Genomic DNA, 24,717 nt, shown 5'->3' with positions numbered 1-24,717 from the left:
CAGGACTCCAGCAATAAAGAAAACCCATTAAGGTAGTCTGGCCTTGGAGGCTTTTTGAACTGTTGAGCTCCTTGCGTTCACTGTGGCTATTTATCAGAAGAGAACCAAGGTTATTCAGTTGACCCTTTTGTCAAAACCTGGAATAAAAGGACTGATGTAGTTATAACCCTCTCTCTGTGTATGTGTTTCCAAGCCGCCTCTTGATTTATAGGGACCCCGTGGATTTCTCAGTAATTTCTTGTGCAAGGAAGGCTCAGAGATATTTCTGCCAGCTCTTTCCTCCGGAATATAGCCAGCAATATGTGATATTCACTGAGTCTCCTATCTAAATACTAACCAGAGTTGACCCTGCTTAGCTTCCAAAATCCAAGAGGATCTGGTGCTTTTGGGGTAATTAAGCCTCTAGCATCTTCTAAACATACTACAAGAACATTTGGATCGTTAGTTTACTAAAAGAAACAACAACAATCCTGCTCTTGTGTTTGACCAGCAAAGTACAGATGGCATAAGTTCTGAGTCACATCTAAACTAGGAATAGAGCTAGTGTCTCTATACCAGTGGTTCCCAAACTTTGGCCTTCCAGGTGTTTTGGATCTCAGCTCCCACCGTTCCTAACAGCTGGTAAGCTGGCTGGGATTTCTGGGAGTTGAAGTCCAAAACACCTGGAGGTCCAAAGGTCGGGAACCACTGCTCTACACTTATGTCCACACAAATACAGTACATGCAATATGGGACAGTGGTTTTCAACCTGTGGGTCCCCAGATGTTTTGGCCTTCAACTCCCTGAAATCCTAACAGCTGGTAAACTGGCCTGGATTTCTGGGAGTGGTAGGCCAAAACACCTGGGGACCCACAGGTTGAGAACCACTGATATAGGAGAAGGAAAAATTGCACAGGGAAAGTTCTTAGGTCTTTATTATAAGTGAGGTTAAGAGATATGTTAACATATACCTCAACTGTTTTGAGAAGGACTTTATATATTAAAGCAAGGGAATCATATAAAAACTATATGTATGAAATTACATTTACAATTAAACTTCCATGTCTTACAATTTTAATGGGCACTGTGGTAAGCATATAAATCTGTAGCCAAGTCTGGAGAAAGGTTCTGGGCTGTGCAATCCTACAGATTTGCCTAGAAATAAATCTCACTTTGTTTAGTGCAAGGGGTTTCCATCTAACTGTGTAAAGGAGGCCTAGACAATGTCTGAATCCCATCATACGTCACAACTGGCTATCTGCCTAGTGTTAGGATTGCCAGGCATCTCTAATTATAAGGACTGTCCCTTATTTGTGGTTCACAAGGGTAATCTTTTATGGGACAAACATATATTCCTTATTATAAGAGGTATCTCCTCCTTGCGGGTTGAAAAGCTTGCTTTAATAAATATAGATTAAATAAAAGATATCCTAAACCTCATATTTTTGGGAGTGTGTCATACACAGAGACAGAAATGTGCACATCATGTAATTTATGAATGTGGACAGTATGTTAATTTTATAGAGAAACACATGGCCAAGTTTACCCAAATCAATACTTCCCCTTGGTATTTAGGTAAATTACAGTTTTTAATGGCTAGTTCCCGATTTCAATCCTGCCTATCATACATTTCAATTGTCTCTTATTGCTGATATATTTTTTTGAAAAAACATGGCAACATTAGTAAGGTTTGAGGGGGTCTGGACTACATCAATATCTAAACAGATATGAACACCCCATCTCTCATGTAACAGGACGGAAGCTTTAGTAACTCCGATTGTGACAATTGTAGGAAAATATCCAAAACAATTGCAAGAAAAAGTGCCTGAATTTTATCCCTTTATTCTTAACATTTCATTCAGGAATTCCTGAGTCACTACAGAAAACCACTCCAAGTCTCTGCAAAGATGCAAGTGTCATTTCAATCAATAGGCCTGTATTTATTTTGCTTTGGCAATGCCCTCTGTGTTTGGATTTCATTGTGGCTAAAATGCCATGGCTCAGATTGGGCCATTTATAAGCAAGCAGACTTTTGCTGCTGACAGGCAGCTGCAGTCAAGACTCAGAAAAGGAGAACGATCTCTTCATCAGCTCCTAATTGGAGATTACAACTTATAATTGTCAAGCAACTCTTTTGCACCTCTCCTCTCTCCTCCTTCTCTTAGACATGCAGTTAAATACATTACTAGATTTGTGTTTCTAATATTTCCCCCTAAATAAAACAGCAAGTGAAGGGAAGATCAGGACTGAGTTTCTGGTTTGCAGCAAAGCTTTTTAAACTCTTCCCTAAAATATGGAAGGGAGATTTTTTGTAGCACCTTTGAGACCAAGAGGAAGAAGTTGGCAGCCTCCAAGGTTAGTCTCAAAAATGCTACACGATACCTTTGCATACTGATTCACATTGACACGGTTATGTATTTGAATTCCACTCCAGATATTGTCATTCTTCAACTTCCATCAACTAGACTAGCAAAGAGAAAGGTCAGAGTTTCACCATAAGGAGAAAGTAAGAAAACGTGTTCTAGATCAAGGAAACTGGAAGCTACAGAGTTATTAAGTGCTTAGGAATCTCAGAGAAACACCAATTAAACCTTACTAGAGCATTCTGACCTTATCATTGACTAACTGTTGATTTCTACTAATAATAATGACAACGTGAAATGTAAGGAAAAAGTTCAACTTGAATAGTTTCTATATGGTGATCACTTAGTACTTTTCCATTATGGATTAATAACTGCTATTTCATAATTATTGACTAATATATCTCCAGTAGAGCCCCCGATGGCACAGTGTGTTAAAGCGTTGAGCTGCTGAACTTGCAGGCCAAAAGTTTGCATATTCAAATCCGGGGAGTGGAGTGAGTGCCCACTGTTAGCTCCAGCTTCTGCCAACCTAGCAGTTCAAAATCATGCAAATGTGAGTAGATCAATAGGCACTGCTCTGGCGGGAAGGTAACGACGCTCCATGCAGTCATGCCAGCCACATATCCTTGGAGGTGTCTACAGACAACGCCGGCTCTTTGGCTTAGAAATAGAGATGAGCACCAACCGCCAAAGTCGGACACGACTGGACATAACGTCAGGGAAAACCTTTACCTTTACCTATATCTCCAATATCTTCCTATGATTTTCCATATGTATATGCTGTGGCTAGATAATGAGTTCTGCTATACATAGTAAAGTGTATGTTTTCTTTGGTGCCAGACTACAAAGACTGAAAGCCGGCGCTGTGCTTTTAAAGAAACTGCTCTCTTTAGTCACTATGCCTTTATTCTTGAACCCAAAACTGGGCATGTTTCTCCTTTGGCAGCAATTTCAGTATTCAAAAGGCCACAGGTCTCTCTTTCCAGCCCTGAAGCTACTATTAACTTCAAGAGCAGATCTGTTATGGGAAGTGTCCTTCCCAGGTGAATAACAGCTTTGGAAGGTGATTTTAACAAAAAGCACAGTGTGGTGATAAAGAAGAAAACTGTTCTCCCGATATGCTGTGTTCCCAACTGTGGTCACATGGATGGTTCTTCAAAGAAGAAAAATCATACATTTAATCCTATTTCTTATTTGGCTCATATTTTTATTCTGAAGGAATATTCAGATATATGGAAGACATCAAGCAATGGCTTATAGCCCAGGAGGACCACAGTTTCTTAGATACCACTCAGTGGACCACCCTGGATCAATGCGCAGGGGATAGCCCTGACGGGGACAGTGCATCACCACAGTCACACTTATGTAATCATGCAAATGCTCCATCCCCAATCATAGACCAGGAGCAACAGGAACATCCTTGGGAGAGTAATGGGCTCTCGGATGTATCTCAATGGATTGTCATTGATGAATGCACTGGGGATGTTGAGGAGGAGGACAACACTTTACACCTACATGATTCACTTCAACAGGAACACTCTTCAGGGGACATACACACTGTCTTGCACAAAAGGGACCCTGTCAATCCTCAAAGGAAACAGGTCTTGGTAGTAGGTGACTCCCTCCTTAGAGGAACGGAAGCCATCATTTCCAGACCGGATGGGATGGCTCGAGAGACATGCTGCCTCCCGGGGGCAAAAATACACCATATCACTCAGAGGCTCAGCAGGCTCCTAAAGCCCCATCACCCTCCTCACCTTATGTTGATTCATGTAGGTACCAATGACACCGCTAGGCATACTTTTCAAAAGATCACAAATGATTTTCGAGCTCTGGGAACAAAGCTAAAACTGTATAATGTACATGTGATCTTTTCATCCCTCCTCCCTGTTGTAGGACACGGCTCTACAAGGGCCGGAAAAATAGTACAGGTCAATAACTGGCTCAGAAAATGGTGTCAAGAGGAGCATTTTGGCTTCCTTGACCATGGTCTACTCTTCCAAGAGGATGGACTACTGGCAAGCGATGGGGTGCATCTCACACAAGTAGGAAAACATCTTTTTGCACACAGACTCACAAACCTCATCAGGCGCACTTTAAACTAGATCCACTGGGGGAGGGGAACAACAGCCTGGCGAACACTATATTACCCACGACCACAGGGAACCGCCGAAAGGCTAAACGGAGGGCTGCACAAACACAGCAAGGACCAAGTACAGAGAGCACAATAATCCCAAATAAACAGTTCGAGGGGAGGTCACAGGGGCTTACATGTCTTTACACTAATGCTCAGAGCATGGGAAATAAGCAAGACGAACTCCAACTCCTAGCACAGCACCACACATACGATGTCATAGGCATCACTGAAACCTGGTGGGATGACTCCCATCACTGGAATTTACCCATTGAGGGCTATAACCTCTTTCACAGAAATAGAACAAAGGGGAGAGGAGGGGGAGTAGCTTTATATGTCAAAAACAGTTACGTTGCAGAAGAAATGCAAGACTGTAATCCGGGAAACCAGCTTGAAAGCATCTGGATAAGAATCAAGGGAACCGGGACTCAAAAAGATCTTGTCGTGGGTGTCTACTACAGACCTCCGAGTCAGGATGAAGGACTTGATGAAGCCTTCTGTCAACAGCTGACCAAACAGGCACAAAGAAGAGATATAGTAGTCATGGGCGATTTCAATTATCCCGATATCTGCTGGAAAACAAACTCAGCCAAGAGTACAAAGTCCAACAAATTCCTCACTTGCCTTGCAGATAATTTTATGGTCCAGAAGGTAGAAGAGGCAACAAGGGGATCAGCAACTCTTGATCTAATCTTAACAAATGTGGAAGACCTGATCAATACAGTTGAAGTGGTTGGATCCTTAGGGGCAAGTGACCATGTGCTCCTGCAGTTTGCAATACAAAGGAATGCTGAAACTAAGACAAGTCAAACACGCATTCTGGACTTTAAGAGAGCTGACTTCCAAAAAATGAAGGAATTACTGAGCGGCATTCCATGGACGCCGATATTAAAAAACAAGGGAGTTAAGGATGGATGGGAGTTTTTCAAAAGTGAAATACTCAAGGCGCAAATGCAAACAGTGCCAACAAAGAAGAAAAATAAGACAAGTGCAAAGAAGCCAGAATGGATGTCCAAAGAACTTCTAACTGAGCTAAAGCTCAAAAGTGACATGCACAAGAAGTGGAAAAGGGGAGAAATCACCAAAAAAGAATTCAAACGTATAGCCAACACCTGTAGGGAAAAGGTTCGCAAGGCTAAAGCGCAAAATGAGCTCAGGCTTGCCAGGGACATAAAAAACAACAAAAAAGGCTTTTTTGCTTACGTTGGTAGAAAAAGGAAGAAAAAGGAGGCGATAGGGCCATTGCAAGGAGAAGATGGGGTGATGGCGACAGGGGACAGGGAAAAGGCAGAACTACTTAATGCCTTCTTTGCCTCGGTCTTCTCACAAAAAGAAAGCCATCTTCAACCTCAGCAACACGGAATGGACGAAGGATTGGGGGAAATCCAACTCCAAATAGGGAAACAAGTTGTCCAGGAACACTTGGCCTCTCTAAACGAATTCAAGTCCCCAGGGCCAGATCAGCTACACCCAAGAGTACTGAAGGAACTAGCGGAAGTTATTTCAGAACCACTGGCAATTATCTTCGAGAGTTCTTGGAGAACGGGAGAAGTCCCAGCAGATTGGAGGAGGGCGAATGTGGTCCCTATCTTCAAGAAGGGAAAAAAGAACGATCCAAACAATTACCGTCCGGTCAGCCTCACATCAATACCAGGCAAAATTCTGGAAAAGATCATTAAGGAAGTGGTCTGCGAACACTTAGAAACAAATGCGGTCATTGCTAATAGTCAACACGGATTTACCAAAAACAAGTCATGCCAGACTAATCTGATCTCTTTTTTCGATAGAGTTACGAGTTGGGTCGATACAGGGAATGCTGTGGATGTAGCGTACCTGGATTTCAGTAAGGCCTTCGACAAAGTCCCCCACGACCTTCTGGCAAACAAACTAGTAAAATGTGGGCTAGACAAAACTACGGTTAGGTGGATCTGTAATTGGCTAAGCGAACGAACCCAAAGGGTGCTCACCAATGCGTCGTCTTCATCATGGAAAGAAGTGACAAGTGGAGTGCCGCAGGGCTCCGTCCTGGGCCCGGTTCTGTTCAACATCTTTATTAACGACTTAGACGAAGGGTTAGAAGGCACGATCATCAAGTTTGCAGACGACACAAAACTGGGAGGGATAGCTAACACTCCAGAAGACAGGAGCAGAATTCAAAACGATCTTGACAGACTAGAGAGATGGGCCAAAACTAACAAAATGAAGTTCAACAGGGACAAATGCAAGATACTTCACTTCGGCAGAAAAAATGGAAATCAAAGATACAGAATGGGGGACGATGCCTGGCTTGACAGCAGTGTGTGCGAAAAAGACCTTGGAGTCCTCGTGGACAACAAGTTAAACATGAGCCAACAATGTGATGCGGCTGCTAAAAAAGCCAATGGGATTCTGGCCTGCATCAATAGGGGAATAGTGTCTAGATCCAGGGAAGTTATGCTCCCCCTCTATTCTGCCTTGGTCAGACCACACCTGGAATACTGTGTCCAATTTTGGGCACCACAGTTGAAGGGAGATGTTGACAAGCTGGAAAGCGTCCAGAGGAGGGCGACTAAAATGATTAAGGGTCTGGAGAACAAGCCCTATGAGGAGCGGCTTAAAGAGCTGGGCATGTTTAGCCTGCAGAAGAGAAGGCTGAGAGGAGACATGATCACCATGTACAAATATGTGAGGGGAAGTCATAGGGAGGAGGGAGCAAGCTTGTTTTCTGCTGCCCTGCAGACTAGGACACGGAACAATGGCTTCAAACTACAGGAAAGGAGATTCCACCTGAACATCAGGAAGAACTTCCTCACTGTGAGAGCTGTTCGACAGTGGAACTCTCTCCCCGGGGCCGTGGTGGAGGCTCCTTCCTTGGAGGCTTTTAAGCAGAGGCTGGATGGCCATCTGTCGGGGGTGCTTTGAATGTGATTTCCTGCTTCTTAGCAGGGGGTTGGACTAGATGGCCCATGTGGTCTCTTCCAACTCTACTATTCTATGATTCTATGATTTTATGAAAGACTGCTTTATGTGGAAATTATTATTCTGAGAAGAACAGTTCTACAATGGGGGTAGTTGGTTGTCTAAACCAAATAAAAGCTGGAGAAACTAGGGATTAAAACTTGAAGCTTATGTTATTCAAATGGCTATAGAGACTGCAGTAATTCTGGGAGCTGTAGTTCAATAAAGCACCCTTTTCTCCAAATTGTTGGGAATTAAAGGCAAAAAGAACAACAGTAACCAGTGCAAGAGAAAGCACTGTTGGAAACAGCAAGTAAATGGTGCCTTCTCAATCAGCAAGGCTATGTTTAAAGAGGCCAAAAAGAGGGCTCACACATTTTAATACAAAAACCTCCTAGACTAACTCATTAAGCATTCAGCACAGCACCACAAATTTAGTGTCTTGATATTCCTATTCTTCCCACACATAATAATATGCACGCTTACCAGTGATGAGCCATACTTTCTTTCATCTAAGATGAATATTCTCCCAGTTCCCTGCAGCAGGGTGTTTCATGCAGAGCTGGCAGCATCCAACGTGCTATATTGGTGAAGTATTTTAAAATTAACCTTAAGGGGATAACCTTCGCCTCCCATTAATCTACATTCTTTTGCAGCATCTATCTCCTTTGATTTCCTTCCTTTTAAAGAACACTTTAGTCAAATATAGTTTGCTTTGCTTTGCTTGTCCAAGTGGAGAACGCTTGGCAAGCTACCAAAGAGCTCTGTTGTGGCAATCTGTCTTTATTGTCCCACTGCAAGTAAGCTTAAAGGTTTATAACTATTATCACCATTCCACAATATCAACCACTCGTGAACTCTGGTTAAAACACAGCTCAGTTTGCATTTCTTGCAAAGAAAGGGCTTTTCAAGGTAGACTTAAGTTCTGCCGTCTGCTCTTTGCACAAAGGCAAGAGATTTTGTCCAGACCCATACATTTGCACAGAGACATTTGTTTTACATTGTTTATGACTCCTTCCCATCTGGTTCCATTTCTCCAGCCTCTACAACAGCTTGGCAAATAGTTTATGGGCTTACATTATAAAACAACCAATGTTCTCCTGTATCTATGCTTTTTCTCAGAAGTGATTTATGAGCAGAGCACCAGCACACATGTTTCCCAATGAGATTGGTCTACCCAGTTAAAAAAAACAAGAGCAAAGAACAAAATATGAGGCCGTCAAGAAAGCATCAGGTGGCATATTTTTGAACTGGAACTTGGGAGATCCTTGTTCAAGGTTGATATCCTATGGATGCTCCTCAGTTGCACCACAGCAGCTATATGGGGCACCAGTGCCAAGTGAGTTTGGGGATGGAGATGAGCCTGCTGCCATCTGGCTGCATTTCTGCAGCTGGAGAAAATTTGGACTGCAAGGAGCTACAGTGCATTTACACAATGTCTGAAAAAGTGCTTATGCTGGTGTATCCTCCAATACACCAGAACAACTCTCACACAGGAAGACTGCAGACCAAATCCCAGTGAGCTATGAAACCTACTGGGTGAGCTTGGGTCAATCACAACTCTTTTGTGTCTAATCCATTTCGTAGGATTATTGTGAAAATAAAGTGGAAAGAAAGAGTCATGTTTACCACCTAGAGTTCACTGGAGAAAAGGCAGAATAGATCTGTAATAAATAAATGAAGAAATTTACTTTGAAACACCTGTACCACCTCAGCTGAAAAACAGCTTCAACAGTTGAGAGGATCTTTGAAACTGAGACATGGAAAGATGTTCTGAATGTGAACGTTAATTTTTTTTTTTGCCATTTGCAGTCTCCAATAATGGGTTTGTATGACAATGCTGGTTGAGGTATATTCCTCATGAAGAAAGGCTGTAACATTGCGGGTTGTTTTTTTTTTAATGGAAATAAATGGGCAACACGATTTCCGGAATTTCACAACTGGTAGGGTAATAGTCACACTAGCTGGAGAACGGTGGGAGATACATTTTAGTCCTTCTCATATAATGCTAAAACTTATGGTTGTCCAATACAAAATAGCAGGAAATTTGCATTAGAGAAAAGGATTTACATATTCATGTGACACAGAATGAAGAAAAGCTGCTTCTTCAATTTGTGGGTGGGGGTTAGCTATTACCGGAAACAGTTTTAAAGAAGAATTAGTCCAAAGATGCACGCTTCTGGAACTAGTTTCCCCTGATCCTGGGAGGCCTGCTCCACACTATTGTAGCTGTCACTTTGGATGTCCAGAAATGGTATTATGTCATTACTGGTGGGATAGGAATTGTCAGAAGAACAGTTTTAATTAATTTTGGAATAGTTTTGTTCAAAAAAATGTTTGGAATAAAAAAAATTGGGCTGGAACGAGATTGGATGATCAGGAGTCCAAGATCAGGAGACCTGGAGGTTTCTGAATTAGACAAAAACCACAAAGAATAAGTTGACTGATGCTCAGAAACAGTATTTCCCATTCAAACAAGCAACAGTGAAAGAGGGGACTGGTCTTGTTTCGGTACCATTGGAGGAACCCAGGTGGCCACTTTGAGAAGCAGGATGGTGATTTAAGCAAACGCTTGGTCCAATCTAGCAAGGATCTTCTTAGATCCACAGCTCTCCCATGAGTCATTTCACAACACATAATATTCCAGAGATTCCACTCTGCTCAAACTGGACTTCTAAGATTTAACAACAGACTGCAAATTCCCTTCCTCAAACATGGATAACTGGCTTTCCTCCTATTATTGAAATCTGACATGCTTACCAGAAATCCAACAAACGTGATTCACAGCTCAGCTTGATCAAGAGAGCAAGGAGATCAACATGCTAGCATGGAGCCCTGTTTATTTTGCCCACACAACTTACTTGCTAGAGTTGAAAAGGTAAGAGATCAGACTAGGCAACCACAGAATAATTTCAAGTTGCCAAGCAACCGTATATCCACCAATGAAGTACTTGCAGTTAACCAGCAACTTTTCAAGGTGCACTGCTGATCCTTCAGAAAGCAGAAAGCATAGGGAAGGATGGCATTCACAATGCTCTGTAAACAAGATTGTCATGGGCTATATAACTAATGATTCTTAATTAACACTCCTGGCAAACCAACCTCCATAATTAGAGCTCTGCCAAGTCGAAGACAGCACCACAGCTATGGCAACTTGCTGAGTTTCAGGGTAAAGTCAGTAGGGGAAAAAACTCTGACAGCAATTACTTTGTGCTTAGACTAATTCACACCCAGATGGCTGCCCTCACTTAAGTGCCAATGAAGGAGAGCTGTAGATTGCTTTTCAATAGGATGAACAGAGAAACTGCATCATTGGTGGCTAGGTTTTGATCTAAACCAAATGATGTCTCCTGCTTAAGATCTTACAATCTACTATTCCATTTCACCATATTGCCTCATTACATTACATGGGTGAAATCAACAAATCATAGCCCTCTGAGCCAGTTAAAGACAGTCTGCTGCTTGATACAGAACATCACATGGCATCGTCCTCCACCCAAAACATCAAGCTAACAGCAGAGTTCCCATGGACAGTAAGGTTATTTTGGCGCATGAGGCACAAAGTCCCCCACATATCTTTCCCCCTGCTTAAAAGTTTAAAAAAAACACCCTGTTTTAAAGTAACTAACAATTTTCTGTACTATGATGTCACCCAAAACAAACCCACTGAGTGACCTTCTCATTCAATGGCACAACCTTCTCCAAACCAAGGTCAAGTCCTTACAACCTAAGATAATAATGGACAATGTCAGGAGGTCTGGGGTCAATTTCTTCCCTCTCTGAGGCTGCCAAAAATGGGACAGAAATCAAATATCTAGAAGTCTACCTCTTGTTTTGAAAAAGATAAATTGGCTCCTAACAACCTATTTTAAAAGTGACTTCCCATTTCAAGAGGTTTTGTAAAGTGGACGGCACATAAAAAGGACAGCATGTTATAAATAAAATAAATAATATGGAGGGTTAGAAAATGGGCATTCCAGCAATATCTGGTGGATTTGAGTGCTATAAAAATATCTATGGAGGGCCACATGCTGCTCATCTTTGAGTCAAGATAAATAACAGAGGAAATAGATAAAGAAGAAAGGCAAAGAGTAGGGTGGAAAGAATTTAGACAAACATTATTATTACTCTGCTTCATGGATTGAAACCTATAAAAGCCTTAGTAAAAATAAATCAGTGAGATGCTACCAGATTCCTTTCCCCACTCCTTTTTCTTTTTTACTGAAGCATGCTAAAATGGCTACTTCTGGCAATTTCTTTATTTATTATGTAAGATGTAAGGAGAACATTTGTATCTGACTTTTGGCTCCATATTAAGGGCAAAAAGCTGGATATAAATATTCTTGAAGTTGCATCTTAAGGATCTCAAGGTGACAACTGGGAAAAAGCTTTAAGGAGAGCAAAGCAAAAATGCTTTTTTCTTTAGGAAGAATGGGATAAAAAGGGAGGGATGTTCAGGGTGGAAGAGCCATCTGTAGCTGGACAGAGTGGGAGGAATTGCTCACGGAAGCAAAAGACCTTCCGTCTACTGAGGTCAGTAGAAATGAAAAAATGGAGGTCACACATACAGACAGAACAAGAAAGGAAGAGGGAGAAAGAATGAGTTTTGTTCTATGATTCAGTATTTTCTATTTAGGCACTGGATTAAAGGGGGCACAGATCCAAGTTAAGCTTGAAGAAATGCTATTCTGAAAAGTTGGCTTTTGCCTGTCTTATGCTCAGCGCATGAGAATGGCTAACCTCCCAATTTTTTTGTAGCTCAGCCACAAACGAACAAAAATGGAACTCCAGGAAGAAAAATAAGATTGATTCATCTCGGCTCCACATTTTGAAACTTCTATAATGAAATGCCAATATTTGGCTCCCTATATTTCTTAGAAACACCTTGCTCCCATCAGGTTTTTGTACACCATTTGAGAGGCATTTGGCTCAGGACCAACTCAAGAGTTTCATAAAAGATGTGTGATCTGAACTGCATCTCAAACTGTGTGTGTGTTTATTTTTAAATGAAAAGCAGCTGTGGGAGCTTGCCAGTTTGAGTGGAGGAATGGAAAGTACGTGGACTGCTCAACCCTTATTGCATGCTTTTATTCATCTGCTCAAAATCACTTTTCCCAGCTGTTTCCAGCCTTGCAATAAAGAATCCTAAGGCTCTGCTTTATCACCACACCTCACTCCAGGGTGGGAAAAGGACCTCTGGGGAAAGTGATCTTGAGAGGACAATCCACACATAGAAAAAATGTTGTTCTCCTGCTTTCCCACTTCCAATCACAATCTGAGGCTGAGATTTAGCTTAAAACATGAAGTACTGCACTCTTTTCGCTCTCTAATTTGGCATACAGTTCATTCAATAAAGGATAATACAGAAACTTTTCTGACTTTACTTATTTATCATATCAAAAGCGAAACTAAGGATACAGTTGTAAAGTATTTAGAAACACAAACAAAGTTAAAAACTTGGCATTATACTAAATGTCCATTGACCAGAATCTGACCACTTGGAGTGGCTCTGGTGTCGCTGTGAAAAGGTCCTCCATTGTGCATTGTGCATGAGTTCAGACTGCATTGTAGTAGGTGGTCTGTGGTTTGTTCTTCCCCACACTCACATGTCGCGGACTCCACTTTGTAGTCCCATTTCTGAAGATTAGCTCTACACCTCGTGGTGCCAGAGCGCAGTCTATTCAGTGCCTTCCAAGTCGCCCAGTCCTCTATGTGCCCAGGAGGGAGTCTCTCATTGGGTCTCAGCCATGGATTGAGGTTCTGGGTTTTAGCCTGCCACTTTTGGACTCTCACTTGCTGAGTTGTTCCTACAAGTATCTCTGTAGATCCTAGAAAGCTATTCCTTGATTTAAAGCAAAGGTGTGCTGGCTGATATCCGAACAGAGGATAGGCTGGAGATGTCACTGCCTTGGTCCTTTCATTGTTGGCTGCTATTTCCTGGAGGATGCCTGGTGGTGCAATACTGGCTATACAGTATATACAGTATAATTACTCCAGTGCTGTGGGGCATAGACATCCTGTGATAATACAGCATGTCTCATTAAGAGCCATATCTACTGTTTTAATGTGGTGATATATATTCCACACTGGGCTTGCGTATTCAGCAGCAGAGTAGCAAAGCACAAGGTCAGATGTCTTCACTGTATCTGGTTGTGATCCCCAGGTTGTGCCAGTCAGCTTTTGTATGATATTGCTTCTATCACCCACTTTTTGCTTGATATTCAGGCAATGCTTCTTGTAGGTCAGAGCACGGTCCAGGGTAACTCCCAAGTATTTTGGTGTGCTGCAATGCGTGGGATTCTTTCCCAGGTAATCCTTTCTGATACAACCATGCACATTTAAAACACCATCTTTTAATGAAAAAAAATTCATCTGTATAACTAGAAGAGTTGTATTTAAAAACAAGAGGTGACTTGTAATGTCCAAGCAGAATAGTACAAACCAGGCTTGTACTATTCAGTAACTTCTAACAATAATGCAAAGTAACTGCATATTCCATAGACATTTACTCAGAAGCACTCCCACTGAGTTCAATGGGCATTATAGTACAATATGAGGTGCACTTTCAAGTAGTTGAGATACAAAAGGATTTCTGTTTATGTGCCTACTGATATACGGCAACTCCATGAATTTTATGGGGTTTTCTTAGGCAAGGAATACTCAGAAGTAGTTTGCCATTGCTTTCCTACACTGCAGCACCTGGAATTCCTTAGCGGTCTACAATCCAAGTAGTAACCTGTTGACCCTGCTTAACTTCCAAGCTCAAACAGGATCTGGCACTTCAGGGTGTAATTCTACAATGGGATTAGTCGTATAATGGAGTCCATTGGTACTCTCCAGCTCTGTGTATAGGACTGCAGGCTAAACAGCATTTAAAAGGATAGTCTGGTATGACTTTGCTAACAAATATTTAATGACAAGCACAAAGCATGCAGAACAAACATTTTAATTCCCTTTTGCATATGAAAAAATAGGAAAAGTTTACCCAGAAAGTAAAAGGAGAAACAACAGTACATATTTACTATGGACTAACCAGATAAGGATGAAGGTTAACTCTAAATAACTTACTCAAGCGCTGTTTTGTAGTGGTAGATGGCTTCACGGTCACGGCCTTGGTCTTTCAAAAAATTGGCATAGTTATAGTGCACCTTGGCATTATGGGGCAGAGTCTGGACTCCTGACCTACAAATGAAAAACAATACAAAACTAGTGTCACACACCATTTTGGTTTTTACACATGAGTTTGTCCCCCAATGCAATTCTATTGTCAGCTTCCAGAAAAAGTTGCCCACAGAGCTGTGCTGGAAGACTTAGAAATTTCTAGTGTTATTCTCTCAGGCAATAACGTAATGTCTTTAACTGAAGTTTTTCACTTTCACAGTGGTCCTGTGCCCCTAACCCCAGAAAATGTAGAAGGCCAAATGTTGAATCATACCCTCCAACAATCCTGATTTGGCAGAGATGGTTCAAATTAATCATCTTATCTATCATCCCACTTTTTCAGCTACTACAAAGAATGTCCGTTTCTATCCTCAGCCCATTATTTCAGTTCGTTCTGCGATAACCATCAAATGGCGTTTCTGAAACCTGATCTACTCAGAACACTATTTCCCAATTAGAAGAGGAAATAATAAATATCCATGCACCAAACAAGTGGGGGAAAGTGAACAATAAACAACAAAGCAGTATGAAATGTTTCCCTGTTTTCGTTCCCTTAGGTCTTCCAACTCATATTTTCCATGCATGTTTGCCCAGTGTGAATTCCTAACTATTCATATTATTTCCCTCAGAAAATACATAACAATTTAAACAGCTGAGAAAAGAAAAGAAATATAAACATACTTATACTGCATTTGGGAACAATGTCTCAGTGTGATTTCCTTCCTAATTGATTGCTGTGGTGTTTCTCACAGACCAACCTGCTACACAGTGTACTGACACAAACCACATCCATTTCAGTTACACTTAAATTAACTGAATCTTGGAGAATACTAAATTTAGTTGTGCATTGGTAAGACTTTAATCTGAAGGAAAAAAGAGGTTGTATCAATTGAAACTGGGGTTTTATTCCCTCATGGTTCACTATAGAAAACAACCATTTTCCTCTCAAACTGTTTCCAGGTTTCTCAGTATAAATACAGTAGAGTCTCACTTATCCAACATAAACAGGCTGGCAGAATGTTGGATAAGCAAATATGTTGGATAATAAGGGGGGATTAAGGATAAGCCTATTAAACATCAAATTAGGTTATGATTTTGCAAATTAAGCACCAAAACATCATGTTATACAACAAATTTGACAGAAAAAGCAGTTCAATACGCAGTAATGCCATGTGGTAATTACTGTATTTATGAATTTAGCACCAAAACATCGCAACATTTACTACAAAAACATTGACTACTAAAAGGCAGATTACATTGGATGATCTAGAATGTTGGATAAGAGAATGTTGGATTAGTGAGACTCTACTGTACTATCTAGTTGCTGTTTCCCAGTTATTCCATTTGAGGGTCACCAAATTCTGAGTTTATAGCTGGATTATTTTGCATGCTTTAAAAAAGATCAAAACTTTCGATCTACCTGCTGATAGCAGGGATGGAAATTATATGCCTCCTCAGATGTTGCTGGACTACAACTGCAATCATTCTTCATCTTTGGCTATACTGACTAAACTGCTAGGAGCTGTAGTCTAACAACATCAGGAGAACTCCATGATTCCCGTTCCTGGTCTACAAGCTAGTCCAGCCAAAATCTAAAACCATTGCATCATCTAAATTGCCTATACATTTTCTTCTTCCATTACACCTAAGGACTTCAGTAAGTTATCTTGCATAAGGAACGGATCCAGATATTCAAAACACTTTTTTTTTCGTGTCAGGAGCGACTTGCGAAATTGCAAGTCGCTTCTGGTGCAAGAGAATTGGCCATCTACAAGGACGTTACCCAGGGGACACCTGGATGTTTTGATGTTTTTACCATCCTTGTGAGAGGCTTCTCTTATGTACCAACATGAAGCTGAAGCTGATAGAGGGAGCTCATCTGCGCTCTCCCCGGGTTGGATTTGAACCCTAAGAGACAGAGATGCATTTAACTTGTAAGTTGGCTGGCTTACTAAAGATATTAGCCCAAAATGACATTTGGATTGTTCTTATGGTCAAGATGGTGACCACCAGTTCTTATCTTTTAGTGTAGAGGTTGGGGGTGCCAAGCATTCAGTTCCCAACACTCTCGCCAAACAACAATTCCCAAAGAAGCCACGAAATTCAGACACTTAAAAATGGATGGTGTTCAAGAGAGATACTAAAAATTAAGCTGAGTTTGGTATTCCTCCTGCTTTGTCCTGTAAATCAACACCACCACCAGTAATAAAGTTTTCCACTATGATAAACTGTTTGCTGTGCAACCTCCTGTTAAATTGCCTTCCATTGATCTTTCAAAAGTGAGCTTATTAAATAATTCTGTTTGCTATGCACAAAACAAGGCAGGCTGCATGCACCGCACTGCTAGTTTTGTAGTTAGTGCATACAAAGAGAAGGGGGCAAAAGGGCTCTCTTTGGGGAATAGGTAGGAAAGGAATTCCTATTCAGCGAATTTCGCTTCAGTAGCAGCAGCATTGATTTAGAAAAAGCTGCATTTAAACAGGGAAGTCCTAGAGAGCATCATTTCCCCATGGAAGAGAGACATCATCTAATAATAAACCTTCCATCCTTCACTATCTCCTATTTATAGTCTATTGAATACCGTCAGTCCACTGTATCCACAGGTTTTACATCCATGGATTCAATCAACCACAGCTCAAAAAAATTGGAGGAAAAATCCCAAAAGGAGACCTTGTTTGAGCACTAACTTACTGTGGACTCCTGCCATTTTACAGTACTTTAGGTTCACACACATTTGAATTGTTGGTTGTTTTATGCAAGGGGTGCCATTTCATTACATCATTGTATATAATGGGACTTCAGCATCCACAGATTTTAGTATCAATAAGGAGTCTCAGAACTAAATCACAGCAAATGCAAAGGGTCCATTGCAGTTATTACTTGTTTTACAACCAGTACAGTGTTCCCTCATTACTTCACAATTCACTTTTCGCAGATTTGCTGTTTTGTGGTTTTTCAATAAACTCTAAAATAATATTATAAATCATAAAAAATTACAATTTACAGCCTACAGAAAGGAAGAAGTAGAAGCTGAAGGGAGAGAAAAGGAGCCCAAGTGGTAAAGGGAGGAGGCGGCAGCGATTTATCAACAGACGATTGGTGGCTAAAGACTTAAATAGTGTATAACTAGTAAAATAATGTATAAATATTAAAATAAATATAGTGTCCCTACTTCGCGGATTTTCACTTATTGCGGGTGGTCCTGGAACGTAACCCCCGCAATAAGTGAGGGAACATTGTACTCATAAAACAGGATATCTGACTTTTCTCCTCCCCACTTTAACTTCACAACAGCCCTGTGAACAGATGAGGCTAATGGAGAGAATATCAGACCAAAGGAAATAATGTATTCATGGTTCAGTATGCATTAGAGTCTGGATTTCTTAAGTCCTTGTTCAAAAGTCTGAAAGGTAGGCTTCATGGAAGCCAAAATAGCTATTGTCCAAATTCATTATTCCAAAATATAAATATCTCAGGCACAAAAATATTGACATGCCAACTAGATTTGCATTAAGCACCCACAGAAACTCAACATGTGTCCCCTGCCCCAGAGTTTACCTTGAAGCAGTCCTACCTGAAAAGGGACTCTCTTGACAACCAAATTTCATTCTGTTTCACAGTTTTCCAAGAGAACAACAGCAGAAGCAAAGCTGAGATTGTCACAGCAGTGGCACCCCATTTGTTCAGCCATGTGCAAAGCTTGTTTAAGCCATGAACCAAGAGGATGCAGTACCCCATGCTGAAAAAGCAAACAGGGAGGGAGAAGAAACGGGGAAACAGTTTAATTCCATTTTGCATGGAAAATTGTTGCTGTTATATGCCTTCAAGTCAATTCCAACTGACGGGAGCTCTGTCATAGCATTTTCTTAATAAAATTTCCTGCAAGGAAATTGCAATGTCTTCTTTTAAGGATCACCGGTGGATTTCCATGGCTGAGCAGGGATTAAAAACCTGGTCTCCTGGAATCTACATCCAATAATCATAACGTCTACACAGTACAGATTCTCACATAGAAGATACCACTGGCTATTATTTTTCCCAAGGCATTAGTATAACAAGTGAGAGAACACTCTTATGTTTGATCATTCTCAGATGATTGTATTCTCATTTTTACAAGCCATGATATGAACAAACTCTTTGGCAGTGAATGCAAGTCATTCATCTCTCCCTTTATGTTGTGAGCAATCAAAGCAGGGTGTTACTAAATTCTTCCAAACCATTTAATTATATACCCCCAGTTTTCCACTGGGAAAATATGGCTAACTGAAGACTTTCTAATTTGCTGGCTGGTTCAGGCAAAAGGCTCATTCATTGCTCATCTTATTATATCAAACTCTCCCAATATCTCAGACAGGATAATAAATACAGTAGAGTCTCACTTATCCAAGATAAACGGGCCGGCAGAACCTTGGATAAGTGAAAATGTTGAATAATAAGGAGGGATTAAGAAAAAAAAAGCCTATTAAACATAAAATTACATTATGATTTTACAAATTAAGCACCAAAACATCATGTTTTACAACAAATTGACAGAAAAAGCGATTCAATACACAGTAATGTTATGTAGTAATTACTGTATTTACGAATTTAGCACCAAAACATTGCAACATTTACTACAAAAACATTGACTACTAAAAGGCAGACTGCCTTGGATAATACAGAACACTGGATAAGTGAAGCTTGGATAAGTGAGACTCTACTGTAATGTGGTATTATCCTGTTGTTTGCACATGCCTCTTCACAATGAATTTAATGCAGGGGTGGATAAAGCAAAGACATCCAGATGTTGTTGGACTGCAACTCCCAGCACTCCTTAACATTGGTTATGCTGGATGGTTTTTCCTCTCCAGGTGCCCACTTTAACTGAGCATCAAATCTTTATTAAAATACTTCCTTTGAAATTAAGGCCTACTACTATGAGAAGTTTGAATGTTTTACCTATGATGGAAACCGCCCTGAATACCCTCGGGGAGATAGAGTGATAGACAAATAAAGTTTTATTTACTTATTATAAGTTGACATGTTTCAGAAAATTAACCCAGATAAAGCACTGTGTCAGTAAACATTCCTGAGTCTAGTGTAAATGCTTTCACTTTATTACTAACAATGCCCTATGATTTCTAAACTATTGAAATAGTAACTTGTTTTTTAAATGTTAGTTAAAACTTGCAATGATGTAATAATCCAATTTGCTTTAGCTAACTAAATAATCCAATAATCCAATTTGCTTTAGAACCAATCACAGTTCCCAAAGACGAACCATTAAAGGGAACTGTACTTCCTTCTGAAGCACAACCAGAAAGCTTTCAGTGGGATGCTGAACCCACCCTGAGTTTTGACATAAACTTTATGGAAATTATCCAAGGTATTTGGGAGACATGTTTCAGCACCTCAGATAGCTCCTTTAAAGTTCAGGATAAAAAATAATACCGATTCACTACTTTCGTTGCATCAGCCACCAATGCCTTCTCCTTTACACAAAGGAGAAAGAGAAGGGAATTTGAAATGTCCAAAGCTGAAATGTATGTAGTGTTGTTTATATCATACTAACTATTGTTCATGGTTATGTCTGAATCTGACCATTCTTTTCTCAATTGGGTTTTATTGTTCTAAACTCACAATAAATGGAATTGGTTTTAAACAGGATACTAACAGCTTTTACTTTGTGTTTTGTAATACTGCCATTGTAATTGTCTATCAGCTTTGTAAATGTGTCATCATTCTCAATGGAGTATTTTGGCTGAAGCTTTTTTTAAATGTAACGTGCCATGGGTTCAATTAAGAACAGAACTATAAAATTGCCTAACGAAGGAAATATATAATTATCAAAGCACAGCATATTATTGTAACGTTATTAAACAACATTCTCATAATAACCTCAGCAGACTCTTTTTTAAAAATATCACCCTGAACCTCTGGCTTCATAATTACAAATGGATCTCTAATAAAACTTTCACATGCATTCTTAAGCTATTCCACATTTCATAAGAAACAGTGTTTAAGTTAACCAGCAAGCATATTGTATGTACAATAGTTCTTCAAATATTGACCAAATCTTGTATAGGACCAAAATGTTATTCTCCTCCTCCAGCCCCATCGCAAAGACCTGCTTGCTTTTAGTAAACAGCTAAATCTACAGTATAGACTTAAAGCATCACAAGATAATTTATTTTCCTTCTCTAAAATTCCTTGGCTTTTATTCAATTGTAATTCATCGTGCAGGAACAGCACCTCATTCTTCTCTTGGTACAATCTTGACTTCTTGTGAAACCAAATCTCTTATTTAAAAGCTCTTTGATTTCTCTTTAGAGTGTTCGACATCAGTTGGCAAAGACAGAAATGTTAGAAGTCTGCATTGAATATGGATAAGAAGACTCTCCCCGGAAAGTAGTCTTGTTCTGTTTAGCAATGTTTCATCCATTAAAGGCTATAGAGAAACAGGAACAAAAAATCCCCAATGGCAAAGCTGCATTATTTGCTCCATAAAAAAATATGTGAGGAAATTAAATTGACTTCACTTATGTACACTTCCCTTCAGGGGATCTTTCTACATGCAATTGCCCCAAATGTTCTTATGCAACAGATCACATAGAACAACGGCATGGGATCATGATGGTTTGCTCTTCAGCTCCCAAAAGTCTCAGTAAAGGATTGTGGGAAATGTAATCCAAAGGTCTCCTGCTCTTCACATAACAGGCAGGGTAATGAGCACTAAGCCTAGGTCAAGAGGTACAAATAGTCTTCACCTTACTCCCAATCTTCCTAAAAGCTATGGCCTAGTTTTGGGTGAGGGGTAATTAACGTTACTGTTGTAGTTCAGCAAGTGGCAGAAGGTTTTTCAGACATTTCAGAGGATGGGGGGTTTAACGGGGTTCAAAGTGATGAGTCTGTCAGCACCAAGAGAGAATTGCAGGCAGATGAGTAAGATCTTTTGGATTCCTGTGATTGTTCCCAGGCAACCGGGGAAAATAAAAGAAGTGAAACGTCAATTTCTCTTGAGAAGCGGTCTTCAGCCAATGGGGAGTTTTCCTGGGAAGCCAGATTAGGCTTGAGAACAGAAGGAGTGAAAAACAGACTAATGAAACATTCAGAGAGAATCTGTGATAAGACCTTGAGGACCAGGTGCATTTGTCATGATCTCATGGCTACTTTGGCCAGGCTTAAATTAAGTGAGATTGGCTTCATGGTTCTCAGAGACAACGTTGCCATATGGGATGGTTCTCCTGGCTGTCTCTGCTCTCAAGTTCATGATTCAAATATTCTGAAATCTCCGGTTCTGGTCCATGTCTTTCTTTTCTTGAAGGGTTTACCTTGGAAAAGTTCTTGTTTCCTTGTTCATGGATTTATGTTTGACGTACTGCTGTGAATTTTGGCTCTCTTGACTTTATATACTTTGTCATTTTTTGATTATTGCTTTTTGTATTTTCTATTCTTCTGACCCTTTTGGAAATGCCATTTTTCCCTTTTTACCTGCTTTCTTCAATAAATATTTTTAGATAGAACTACTGGACTCTGCTATGGTTCTGGGTGAAAAGGTGTTTTCAGTGCTAGAGTGCAACAAATACACACTGATGTTGGGTGCCTTCAAGTTATGTTCAACTTACTGCGATCCCATGGCAAACCTATCACAGTGCTTGCTTGGCAAGATCTTTTCAGAGGGAATTTGTTTTACCTTCCTCTGCGGGTGAGAGAGAGTGACTAGCCCAAGGTCACCCAATGGGATTCCATGACTGAGTGGGGATTCAAACCCTGGTCCCCAGAATGGTATTCCAGTGCCCAAACTGGTACACAACCATTGGTAGCATTGGTAGTTGGGGAAGAGCATTTAGAATGGTTAGGCAGAGCACTCCAATGTGGCACCAAACTACAGATCCCAGGATTTCATAGCTGTTACGGTGAAATAAAAGAGCTATAATTCTATAGTTGCAATGGTGCACCAGTTTCAAGGTTGTGCTTTGCCATGTCCGACTCATTTTCTGGTGATGCTTAGAGAAGTCTTAGATATGTTAGGATTTAGCAACAAATATGATCACTACTCTCTGATTTGTTAAGATACCAACATTTATTTTGTAATGTATTACTTTGTCAGTGTCTAAACCACTCTGAGGTCAAGCTCCAGGGATTTTACCATCACTATCAACACCCAAACCCAGATATCAGGTGATCGGGTGAAAAATAAAATTTCCTTTTGAAATCTTGGCCCCTCTGTCCTTTCAATTAAGCTCACACACTGGTAGACACATGATTTTTGTTTTTGTCAAACAGCAGGTACATTTTTTCAAAACAATGAAACCACATAACATACAATGCAGTAAAATAACAACCACAGTCATTAGAACAAGGTAAGCTGAAACAGGTAACTGCCTAACAACTATGAAAGCGAGGGCAAAATAATAAATGAAAAATCATAGAACTGAGTAAATCAATACATTAGTTAATTTATTGAATTTTGTAATGTTGCATTTTGCCACTGCTTTCATTGCAGTCACACTTTTAATGACTATATCAAGCTATGTGAGAACATATGTCAAGACCTTATTAAGTGAATGCAAAGGTTCCTGTAAAAGCTTCTAATACAACCACCCCGCCAGGACACTACTTTAGGAGGGGTGTTGGCAAAGAGTACTGAAAGAAGCTTTTTTTAAAAAAGTAAGAATAGTCTTTAAAATGGTAAATGAAAATTCAGTGAAAACAAGTATAAAATATGCATATTGCAACAAGAAATCCCACTTTCACATATACACTAATGGGATGTGACTAACCAAAGGATATGGGGATCATGAGTTATCTTTTTTATAAAAATGCCAATCAGCTGTAAAACTACTGTTAAAAAAGGCCTAATTAGAAAAGGAATCTAAAATTAAACTCTAGATATCATACTACCCATTTACAAATCCATGGTGTGACCATCTTTGCAATACTGTATGTAATTCTGGTCACAGCACTTTAAAAGGGTATCATAGAAATAGAAATAACATAGAAAGGGGCAATGAAAATGGGCAAAGGACTGGACAAATTCACGGACAGGGGCAGACTGTAATAATTGGGGTTGGTTATCTTAGGAAAAAAGCAAAAAGCAATGGGAGATGTGACAAAGATCTATACAATTATGAATCTCTCTTAATCTCAAAAGCCAGGATAATCTATTGAAGCAGAATGGTGGGGAAATCCCAACAGATAAAAACAGAGCATAGTTAATGTGTGTGATAGACTGCCAGAAGATAAGATCTGCATTTTTGGCACCCTTGCACCTCATTAGACAACGCTGGAATTCTAAAATGAGTGATTTTATTTTCTTACACTTTGAATGCCCCATAAGTGGCATTCTGTGGGTGGTATACAAAAAACTTAAAAACATGGCATTAAAAACAGCAATAAAAGAATGATAATAAAACAGGGCACCATAAAACCATGATAAAACTAGCAACATCAGATAAAAAGCTCTGCGGGATGTAATAAAATTCAAGGTAAAAACAGGCAGCAACATTATCATACTGCACAGATCTAAAAGCATTAAAAATACTTTCTAAATTTTTCCCCTTAGGGCTGTCTTTCCACTAAGTTTTTTTCATGTTTCTTTAAACGTGAAGGTTCTGCCAGATAAACATCTACCTCTACCTCCTGTTAGATGGTTCTATCCTGGCTAGATGAACGCTTTCAAGGGATGGGTTTTCTGTAATATAATAGATTACAACATCCAGAATCCACAGCTAGTACTGGTCAGATAATGATGAAAGTTATAATTCAGGATAGGAGTTTTTATGGGAGATGGATACAAGGAGTCTGAAAGATACAACCCCCAAACAAGAACTTGGACAATCTACTGGAAATGGCTTGTTATACCGGTAGGCTGTCACCAAGGAGTACGCCAGGGTGCAGCTCAAACTTGCCAAAGTCAGCAAGGAACACAAGGAGCTCCAGGCCAAGAATACCAAGAAGGAAGGGAACCTGCTCTTGGCCCAGGCCCAGCTAAAAGACCTGGAGGCTCTTTAACTTAACTTAACTCCAAGAAGGCTGTCCAAAGCACTGCCTTTGGAGAGAAGGCAGCCTGGACACTGAAGTTTGGGACCTCCGGGCCCATCTGGCCAAGTTGGAAGTCATTTTGGCTGAGATCAAGGAGCAGCTTAAGGATGAAATGGGTTG

At 40.2% G+C, this 24,717-nt stretch overlaps 1 protein-coding gene across 1 annotated transcript in view; it reads right to left on the bottom strand.

The window, feature by feature from the left end:
* tmtc1 (transmembrane O-mannosyltransferase targeting cadherins 1) overlaps positions 1 to 24,717 on the bottom strand; it is a 203,935-nt gene that overhangs the window by 57,305 nt on the left and 121,913 nt on the right. The window contains exons 10-11 of the mRNA XM_003220824.4: positions 18,149 to 18,313; positions 14,482 to 14,595 (exon numbers count right to left, since the gene is read on the bottom strand). Of these exons, the coding sequence (XP_003220872.3) occupies positions 14,482 to 14,595; positions 18,149 to 18,313 (279 nt within the window). The remainder of the gene's footprint in view (positions 1 to 14,481; positions 14,596 to 18,148; positions 18,314 to 24,717) is intronic.

This window comes from Anolis carolinensis, chromosome 5 (assembly GCF_035594765.1).
Source record: "Anolis carolinensis isolate JA03-04 chromosome 5, rAnoCar3.1.pri, whole genome shotgun sequence".
Classification (NCBI taxonomy): domain Eukaryota; kingdom Metazoa; phylum Chordata; class Lepidosauria; order Squamata; family Dactyloidae; genus Anolis; species Anolis carolinensis.
This window is presented reverse-complemented; position numbering and strand designations above follow the sequence as displayed.